The sequence below is a fragment of the Petaurus breviceps genome, unplaced genomic scaffold (genome assembly GCF_028583685.1).
Source record: "Petaurus breviceps papuanus isolate PSGF00001 unplaced genomic scaffold, PetGlider_PUasm1.0 398, whole genome shotgun sequence".
NCBI lineage: Eukaryota > Metazoa > Chordata > Mammalia > Diprotodontia > Petauridae > Petaurus > Petaurus breviceps.
The window spans coordinates 341,984-352,006 of NW_027186314.1; the positions used below are offsets into that span (position 1 = coordinate 341,984).

Consider the following 10,023-nt stretch of genomic DNA (forward strand, 5'->3'; position numbering starts at 1 on the left):
CTGCCCTCTGGGGGACAAATGAGAGGCCAGGACCAGGGGGCCCCTGAGGTGGCATCTCTGCCCTCTGGGGGCCAAGTGAGAGGCCAGGACCAGGGGGCCTCTGAAGGCGGCACCTTTGTTCTCTGGGGAATGAGTGAAAGCCTGGGACCCAGGGGCCCCTGAAGGCAGCACCTCTGCTCTCTGGGGGGCATGGATAGAAATGATTGCCCTTAAGCTAAGTGGGTCTGGATCTGGGGGAGAGGAGGAGCCTTGGAAGCTTCTTGGAAGGGGCACGGTGAGTGGGGCTGACAGAGATGACCAGGGACAGGCTGGTGACCTGAGTGAGGGAGAATGAGCTGAAGGCACCCGGATGGCCAGTGGAGGCCTTGAATACAAGCATGAGGAGGGGGGAATCTGCTCCTGGGACCTAATGCACCAGTGACTAACTCTGGGGGCCCTCCATGTGTCTGTCCTGTGTTCCATGTGCTGTGTCCTGGTCCGTGTCCTGTGTTCCTGTGTGCTGGGCCTGGGTCCCGCCTTCCTGCGAATTCCCCAGACCCCTGCCAGCACGGTGGCCTATGTGAGTAGCGGCCTCCCTCTGCCTGTCCCCCCTCCCACAGTGCACTGGGCCTTGGCCCAGTGGCCTCCCCCCACCCAGGCTCATGGCCACCAGCTGACCCTTGTCCCTGGCTCCTCAGGGCGAGCTGGAACGGCAACTACTCCAAGCCAACCCCATTTTGGAGGCCTTCGGGAATGCCAAGACAGTCAAAAACGACAACTCATCTCGCTTTGTAAGCCTTGGGGCCCTGGGGGGGGGGCACTCCAGATTTCTGAGTCCCATGGGGATCCAGGGCTAAACAGATGGGAAGCTGATGCCCCTGCGAGTCATGGGGGGGGGGCATGGACCCCAGGGAAGGAGGCAACAGGCCCTGGGGAGTCACTAAGGCTGGAGGCCTCAACTAGGCCTCCTGGGTCCAACTAGGCCTTCCCTGGAAGCGAGGGGCAGGCAGAGAAGGGAAGGAGTCAGGGAGCCTGGACAGTCTCCTCTTCTCTCCCACCCCAGGGCAAATTCATCAGGATCAATTTTGATGTGGCAGGTTATATTGTGGGGGCCAATATCGAGACTTGTATCCTTGGGACTGGGGGCTTGGGGGGAGGGAGCAGGGAGGGGCAGCTGGGAGGGGGTCTGGGGGCAGCACAGAGGGCATCTGGGGGCAGCAGTGGGGGATATCTGGAGGGGCCTGGGAGAGCGCAGTGTCTACAGGACTTGCTTGGGTGATGGCATTGTGGCCTGGCTCCTTGACTGCCCTCACCTCAGACTTGCTGGAGAAGTCCCGGGCCATCCGGCAGGCCAAGGATGAGTGCAGCTTTCACATCTTTTACCAGCTCCTTGGGGGAGCAGGGGAGCAGCTGAAAGGTCCGTGGGCTCCCCCTGCCCAGTACTCCAGAGACATCAGGTGGCCTTTGAAGGGCCTCCCTCGCCCTTCCCGGCTTCCACGGTCTCTGTGATCCTCTCTTCCTCCTCTTCCAAGCCTCCAAGGGTGGGGGGGAGGCTGGAGGCTCTTCTGAGGGTGCCCCCTCCTAAGCTCCCCACCCTCTGCTCTTCTCCCCCTCCCCCTACCACAGAGGACCTCCTCCTCCAGTCGTGTTCTGAGTATCGCTTCCTCACCAATGGCCCATCATCGTCCCCTGGCCAGGAGCGCGAGCTCTTTCACGAGACACTGGAATCCCTGCGTGTCCTCGGCTTCACCCACGAAGAGATTGTCTGTGAGTAGGTGTGGGCCGGAGCCAGGGCACTTTGGCTCTGTCTCCCCAGGAGGGCCGACTCACAGCGGGAGGGGCTCTCAGAGGGGGTTCACACCCAAACTGGCCACAGTTCCTACAGTGCCCCAGCCAGGGACCAGGTTCAAGGCCAGATTGGCCTGTGACCAAGAGGGCTGCCTCTGCCCCAAGTTGGGTTTGGGGTCCTTTAATTAATCAGCAAATCCCTCTGCCCTCTGTGGGACAGGTGAGCCCCCACCCCCCCCCCCTGTTGTAGGCCCAGGGGGCAGGTGAGCACTGGAAAGGTCAGCTCTTAGAGGAGCTTGTCTGGGCCCTCAGCTCACAAAGGTGTAAACTGAGGCACAGAGCGGTCCCATCCCAGCAGCTTAGAGCGAGGACCACCGGCCTCTTTGGCATTCCCAGGCCTGAGCTCTTCCTTTAAGGCCCCCTCCATGTCTAAAACTGAGCTCCACAGGGCTGTTGTCATAACTGAGCAGAGGCCCAGATGTTACTGCCTCCTTTCAGGTCATAGGTCCTGCCCTAGGACCCTGGCCTCTCTGGTCATTTTTCAGATGAGGACATCTTCCTCTGTCTTTCTCCAAGAGCCACAGGCTCCCCTCCCCCAGGTGCCACAGTCTCCCCTTAGGAGTCCATAGCGGAGCCTTGCCCCACGCCTCTGGCTCTTCCTCTGACTTTGGAACCCAGCCCAGGTCTCCTGACCTTCAACCTCATGCAGCCTCCAAAGTCTCATCACTCCACCTACAGACAGACTGGTTTCCACACGCAGAGCCTGGGGTGATGTTCCCATAAAAAACAATTATGACAATTAACCCTGAAAGCTGACAAATGTGATGGAAAGCTGCATTTACCAAAGGCATGGGAATGGAGGAGGCCTAGCTAGAGTGGTAGTCATGGAAAAACCCTGGAGTTCTTAGTGGACCACAGACTCAATATGTGTCAGTGGCTCCAGAACACCTGCTCTGATTGTAAAGCTGCATTGCTGGAAGCAGTACAGACAGAAGCCAGAGGGTGAGCCCCTGTGCCATGGCCAGGCTGGGTCAGTCCTGAGCACCAAAGGCCATTTCACATGAAGGGCTCAGGATTTTTAGCCTGAAGAAGAGACTGGGCAGGGAAAGGGGATGATCTGGGTTGTGTGGAAGAAGTAGGTTTGTTTTGTTTGGCCCTGGGGGGCAGTGCCAGGAGCACCCATTTATTAAGCTCCAGTGTGCCAGGAGGGGGGGAGGGGACAGAGATCTGAAAGTGAGGTGGCCTTGCCCTCTAGGAGCCCACGCCCCACAGAGATGTGTCCCTGGCCCAGAGTGCAGGGGCTAGGGGGCCACACTAACTTCAGGGGCATCAGCAAAGAGGAGGCACCTGGGCTGAGCTGCCACAGACTGAGGAGGGCAGGGGGCAGGGATGCCACATGGGCCCAAGCTTGGCTCGGGGTTAGCCCCATGGTTAGTCCTGTTATACCTTAGCCATGCTTGCCTGCAGAGGCTCAGAATAAGCCTGGGTCCCAGCTGGGAGGTGTCTGGGGGGCTTCCTTGGGAGCGGAGGGCTGAATGTTGGTGCCTGCCTGTGCCCCCACCCCAGGAGGGCAGGGTGTGGCCAGCCAAAGAGAATGCTCCAGGCTTGGGAATGCTCCTACCGCCCCCACCTCTGACCCAGACGCTCTTCAGGACCTGAGGAAGGATACTTGGCATTCCAGTCTCAACTCCTCTAGACCTGACCAAGCAGATGAGGAGTGGGAAGGATGGGGACCAAGCATCTTGGGCCAAGGCCTGGGCCACCCTGTGGCAATCAGACCTGGGATGCAGCAGCACCTAAGGGCTGCTAGGGCTGTCATGGGGCCACAGCCCCCAGGGCTCCAGGGCCTGATTCATCCTCATAAATGTGGTGTGCACAAAAAAGTAGCCCCTCTTCACCAAGAGCAAGGATCCAGGATGGGGCTGGGGCTGGGGTGGGGGCACCTACATTCGGGGAAGAGACCCCCAGGAAGGTGTGAGGAACCAGGCAGAGGAGACAAGAGGCCGGCTTACTGGGCAGAGAGATGTCCTTTAATGCAGGGCAGAACTGGAAAGGACCTGGCCAGGACACACTGCTGCTCAGCTCCCCTCTCTCCCAACTCCCACAGCCATGTTACGAGTGGTGTCTGCTGTCCTCCAGTTTGGAAACATCTCTCTGAAGAAAGAGCGACATTCAGACCAGGCCACAATGCCAGACAACACAGGTAGCCCAAGAGCAAGGGTCCCCAGGCCCCCATCTGCTGTGCCCAACCCAGGGAGCAGTGACTGGGATGAGGGTCTAGGGGCTGATTTATGAGACAGCTCCAACTCTGCCACCCAAAAGTAGACACCTTTGTGGGTAATGAGTTCCCTGTCACTTGAGGTATTCAAGCAGTACCTGGCAGATGTAGAGGGATCCCTGATCTGGTACATTTAGCTATACCTAGGTAATCCCTAGGGCCCCTCCCAATTTCAAGTTTGCATTGCGTGTGTGTGTGTGTGTGTGTGTGTGTGTGTGTATGATCCATACAAGGTCTGGCCAAATACAGCTTTATCCAAGTCCTTGATAAAAAATGTGGAATAATAACAGTGGTGAGAAACATGACAGCTTCCCTTGCCATAGCATTTTCAAAGGTCCAGAAAGCTTTCCCAACAACCCCAAGTGTTACAAAGCAGGGGCTTTGGACAGTCCCTCTGGACAGATTTTTTAAAAAGTTATTTGATTTTCGTAGTGCATCATTGTTTGAATAGACTCCTCCCACTCCCACCTGCCAAACCTTCCCTTGTACCCCCAAAACAGTCGGGGCAAAGCCAAGAGCTGCCTTGACCCCTAGAGGTCAAAGGGTAGAGGTGGGCACAGCACTCCACAGGTCCCAGCTCTCCAGTGGAAGAAGGAGCTGCATTTCCTGCATTTCTTCAGTGCCTCCAGGGCAAAGCTTGGGCTCTGGCTTCCGCGTAGTTTTGTTATTCTTTCTGTTTTCTTTGCATCGCTGCCCTTGTCTGGATTGTTTCTCTAGTCCTGCATACTTGTACAGGCTGTATTCACTCATGTGAATTTTCCCACATTTCTCTGAATTCCTCAGCTTTGTCATCCTTTGGGTACAACGAGATACCGCCCAATCACGTGCCCATTTGTTTACCCACTCCCCAAAGGGGTCAGAATCCGAATTAGGCTTCTGTTTGATTCCTTGGCTACTACCAAAAAAAGCTGCTAGAAATCTTTTGCTATTTATAGTACTTTTCATTCTGCCCTTGGCTTTCTTGAGAGTTTAAGGGTCCAAGGGCAGGGACGATTTGGCCAGTGAATCAACGATTTCCCCTTCTGTGCCCCGTTCTGAGGGTACAAAGAAAAAGCAAAAACAGTTCCTCCCCTCAGGAAGCTTTCCTTTGAAAGGGGGAGACAACATTTGTAAATCTGAACGTGCACAATACAGAGTAAATGGAAGGTTACCTTAAAAGAGACATCGCTAGCAATTTCAAAGAAATACCAGGAGAAAACTGGAATGTGATTCAATAACAGCACCATAAGAAATAAGAGGAGAAAGCTGGGCAAGAGTAGTAAGGAGAATGAGAACTGATGGGGAGAGAAGTATGAGAAGCTACGAAGTGATGGCGGTGATAGTGTCGGAGGGTGGGTGGAAAGAACAAAATGCTGAAAGGCTGCAAGATGAGCCCAGAGAAGGTCGTCGTCGGGGAGATGCGCCCGCTCCACCCCCCCCCCCCGCCCCGCCAGTCCGTGGGGTACAGTGAGGGCTCTGAGGGGGAGGTATACCCTGGCAGGGCTAGCTCGCTTGGCTAAAGGGCTCCCTTTCTTTTTAAAATCCTAGGGGCAGGGGGCAGGGGGGTAGAAAAGGTTATGTATAAACCTAAGGGCTACATTTAAAAAATAAAATCTTAGGCAAAGAAAAAACAAACCAATTCTCCCCTTAGGCGGAGTCTTGAAAGATTTTTCGCCGTTCATTTTCCTTAAATGAGGCTCAAGACCTTAACCCACTCCTTCCTTCCTCCCTGCTAGCCGCCCAGAAACTCTGCCGTCTGCTGGGTTTGGGAGTGACCGACTTCTCCCGGGCCCTGCTCTCCCCCCGCATCAAGGTTGGTCGTGATTATGTGCAGAAGGCTCAGACCAAGGAGCAGGTACTGACCCAGGGTGGGCAGAGGGAGGCTATGGCTGAAGAAGGGCCACCCTGGGGCACTGGGAGGGAGGGAGGGAGCTAGGAAAACGGGGAATGCGCGGGGGAGAAGAGCTGATTTCTGGTCAGCCGTCCCAGTGAGAGCTGTCCCACCTTGGAATGGGCTGCTTGAGGAAAGAGGGAGAGGCTGTGACTGAGCCTGCATGAGGGGTGTTGTGGGAGGACATTCCTGTGGGGCTAGGCGTTGAACAAATGTCCTCCTTTCTGCCTCTAAGCCCTCGTTGGCTTCCACTGGGTCTTTTTCCATCCTCTTTCTGTCTCCATCCCTCACCGACCCTCTCTCCCATCTCCCTTCCCATCTCTGTCTCTCTGTTCCCCTCACTGCCTGTGGCCGAGGTTGGCCCCAAAGGCTCTCAGGGCCCCTGTGATGGCGCCGCTGCCTCCAAACCTTCTGGGCTCTCTCTTGTGCACAGGCTGACTTTGCCTTGGAAGCCTTGGCCAAAGCCTCCTATGAGCGCCTCTTCCGCTGGCTTGTGCTGCGCCTCAACCGTGCCCTGGACAGAAGTCCGCGCCAAGGGGCCTCCTTCCTGGGTATCCTGGACATCGCTGGCTTCGAGATCTTCCAAGTGAGACTTTGCCTTTCCTCTGACCCTCACCCTTCCCCTTCTTCGGGGCCTTCCCTTCTCCTTCTCTCAGGCCCACCCCCTTCTCTTTAAAGGAAGGCTGCTAGATGGTGCAGTGGTTAGGGCACCGAACTTGGAATCAGGGTGACCTAAGTTCATATTTTGCCACTTACCAGCTATGTGACCCTGGGCAAATGACTTGACTTCTCTGCAAGCCTCAGTTTCTTCATTTGCAAACTGGGCATGACAGTAGCACGTACCTTCCAGAGTTATTGCATCAAATGCAGTATTTGACTACATTTGCAAAGTGTTTTGCAAAACCTAAAGTGCTCTGAAGCTAGCTAGCGTCCTCATCCTCTCTGCCGGGGTCTCTCCCCTCCCCTCGCTCCTCCTCCTCCTCCTCCCACCCCGGCCTCACCAGCACTGGCTTACCCAACTGGGCGGGCCGGTCAGCTGTGCGTCCTCCCTCTGTGGCCCTCATCTGTGATGTTTGTCCTGTGGCAGTGCTAGGACTGGGATCCTTGGCTTATGCTACACTGAGGAAACTGAGGGGGAGAGGGGCCTGGCCTGGCTATTTAGTGCCCCCCACCCCCACTGTCTGGCCGCACGTACCTGACCTGCCCCGCCCACTGGCCTCTCCACCCTGACCGGCACCCATTCACAGTCTGGCCCCTCCCACCGCCTGGCCTCTTCGCCTGCCCCGCCCACCCGTCCAGCCCCGCAGCCCCGCCCACCGCCCGGCCTCTTCACCTGCCCCTCCCACCTGTCAGCCCCTCTCACTCACCTGGCGACTCCTCTTTGCAGCTGAACTCTTTCGAGCAGCTGTGCATCAACTACACCAATGAGAAGCTGCAGCAGCTCTTCAACCACACCATGTTCGTGCTGGAGCAGGAGGAGTATCAGCGCGAGGGCATCCCCTGGACCTTCCTGGACTTCGGCCTCGACCTGCAGCCCTGCATTGACCTCATCGAGAGGCCTGTGAGCGCCGCTGTCGCCTCCGCCCCTGCTAGGGAGAGGGCGGGGGGGAAGGGGGGAAAGAGAGGATGGGGGGGAAGGCAGGGGGAGAGAGCGAGAGTGGGGAGAGGGTCTGGGGCCGGGGAGGAAGGGGGCCTGAGGGGGCCTCCCAGCTCGCTGACCTCCCACTCCGGCCTCCCCCCAGGCCAACCCCCCGGGGCTCCTGGCCCTGCTGGACGAGGAGTGCTGGTTCCCCAAGGCCACCGACAAGTCTTTTGTGGAGAAGGTGGCTCAGGAGCAGGGCGGACACCCCAAGTTCCAGCGGCCCCGGCAGCTGCGAGACCAGGCGGACTTCAGCGTGCTGCACTATGCTGGGAAGGTGCGTGGGCGCGCGGGCGTGCATGAATATGTGTGCACATAAATGTGTGTGCGTATGAGCGTGTGTAAGGGTGTGTGGTCTGCCTGGGCAATGGGGAACCAGGCGGACCCCCAGCAAGTTCCATTCTACTTGGAAGGGGTGTGGGAGGGGGCCCTGCCTGCACGTGGAGGACCGCAGTGATGGTGAATGGGAGTGAGACCAGGAGCCCAAGTAGGCCCGACCCCCATCTCCACCCCCAGCCCGTTTAATATTCCCCGGGGAACACAGTAGGGCCAGCAGTTCAGTCCCTGGCAGCTTCCTGAAGAGTGGGAGCCCGATCCCTGCCTTACCTCCCTCTCCTCCCCACAGGTAGACTACAAGGCCAACGAGTGGCTGATGAAAAACATGGATCCGCTGAATGACAGCGTGGCTGCCCTGCTACACCAGAGCACGGACAAGCTCACTGCGGAGATCTGGAAGGACGGTGAGGATGCCCGGCTGGCCCCGACGCACCGCCGAGCCACGCTGGCCTCAAGAGGGGAAGAACCTTCCAAAAGTGGCACCTGGCTAGGGGAAGCCCTGGGCAGGAGGCTTAGGAGGGCGATGTGGGCAGGGCTTTGTGTATGACTGTGTCCTCCAACACTTGGGGCTGATCCTGACTACCCCCCTGTCCCCTCCCTGTCCCCTCCCCAGCTCCCTCTCCTCTCCAAGCTCCCTCTGCTCTCCCTCCTCCTCCTCTTCCCCTTCCTCTTCCTCCTCCTCCTCCTCTCCCTGTCTCTCTGGTGTATCTCTGCTTCTCTCTGTCTCTTCCCCCCCCACACCCCATCTCTCTGTCTCTCCCTCCCTGCCCATCTCTATGTCTCCCTGTCTCTCTTTCTGCCTGTCTATTTCTCTCTCCCTCTTTCCTCCATCTCAGGGAGTGACCCCTCCCCAGCACCACTCCCCTTGACAGCTCCCTCCCCTCCCAAGTATTCCCTCTACCCTGTCTCCCAGTAGCCCACCTCAGGGTTATACTGTGACCCAAGTTACTTTCTCTGGGTGCCTTCGTGGCCCCTGTCCTGCCCTGCCCTCTGGGGTGACCCCTGGCCCTCCTGGGCCTCCCTGATCCCCGCCTCTCTCTGGCCTGGCCTTGCAGTGGAGGGCATCGTGGGCCTGGAGCAGGTGAGCAGCCTCGGGGATGGGGGCGCGCCTGGCGGACGCCCCCGCCGAGGCATGTTCCGGACCGTGGGTCAGCTGTACAAGGAGTCCCTGAGCCGCCTCATGGCCACGCTGAGCAACACTAACCCCAGCTTCGTGCGCTGCATCATCCCCAACCACGAAAAGAGGGTGAGCACCCTGGGCCCTGTCATCAACCTGAAGGTGGGCTGTTTACTCCCAGCTCCTGCTCAGAGCCTGAAGCACAACAGGGGCTTAATCCATGCTTTTGGAACTCCCCTGTAAATACCCATCGCCCCAGGTGCAAGCCTAGGGGAGCAAATGCTAGATTTGGAATCATCAGCCCTGTGTTCAAATCCTGTGTCTCCCCCTTCATACTTTTCAGGGTAGAACAGGAAAGTCTTTAAGACCCTTTCCTGCCCTGAGTGTGAGTCCCCACCCACCCCCACCTCCCCTGCTCCTGTTTTCTACCAGCCTTCCCTTCCACAGCATATCAGGTCCCAAGGACTTTCTGTGGTGGCTGTAACTTGCTGAACTTGGGGTCCACTAAGAGCCCCACCTCCATTTCACATGACTTGTGGTAATAATAACAGTAATAGCTAGCATGTGGGTGTGGCACTGTAAGCTCCATAAGCTAGGTGCTTTACATAGTTTATCTCATTTTAATGTCTAATAAGTCTTTCTCAGGCTTAAGCTGATGAAGCTAATTTTTGGAACCCAAAAGTAAGATGTGTTCTGACTGGAGTTGATTGTCTTAGCTTCAGCCTCAAGTCCTAGTCAGATGCAGTGGCTGTCCCTCCATGGTCCAAGCACTCCTCAGCTGCCACAAGGCCCTCACACAATACACAGCAGGCCTCTAAACCCACCCATGGGCCACCAGTACAGTGTGAACGAGGAGGGCAACAGGGACCTGATCACCAAGGGAGGAAAAACTGACCAAGGGATCAGGGAGGGGAGGAGAAGGGGGGAGAGGGATGAGGAGGAAGGAAAGAAGGAAGAGAAGAGGAGGAGGGAGAAAGAGGAAAATGAGGAAGAGAAGAGGAGGAGGGAGAAAGAGG

General features: G+C 57.3%; 1 protein-coding gene across 1 annotated transcript in view; it reads left to right on the forward strand.

Annotated features, from left to right (window-relative positions):
• The window catches only part of MYH14 (myosin heavy chain 14), a 40,590-nt gene that overhangs the window by 9,700 nt on the left and 20,867 nt on the right, over positions 1-10,023 (forward strand). Inside the window, exons 6-17 of the mRNA XM_069100351.1 lie at positions 536-559; positions 678-770; positions 1,043-1,106; positions 1,298-1,396; positions 1,606-1,746; positions 3,875-3,970; positions 5,761-5,879; positions 6,349-6,501; positions 7,303-7,476; positions 7,658-7,831; positions 8,180-8,294; positions 8,946-9,136. Coding sequence (XP_068956452.1) covers positions 536-559; positions 678-770; positions 1,043-1,106; positions 1,298-1,396; positions 1,606-1,746; positions 3,875-3,970; positions 5,761-5,879; positions 6,349-6,501; positions 7,303-7,476; positions 7,658-7,831; positions 8,180-8,294; positions 8,946-9,136 — 1,443 coding nt within the window. The remainder of the gene's footprint in view (positions 1-535; positions 560-677; positions 771-1,042; positions 1,107-1,297; positions 1,397-1,605; positions 1,747-3,874; positions 3,971-5,760; positions 5,880-6,348; positions 6,502-7,302; positions 7,477-7,657; positions 7,832-8,179; positions 8,295-8,945; positions 9,137-10,023) is intronic.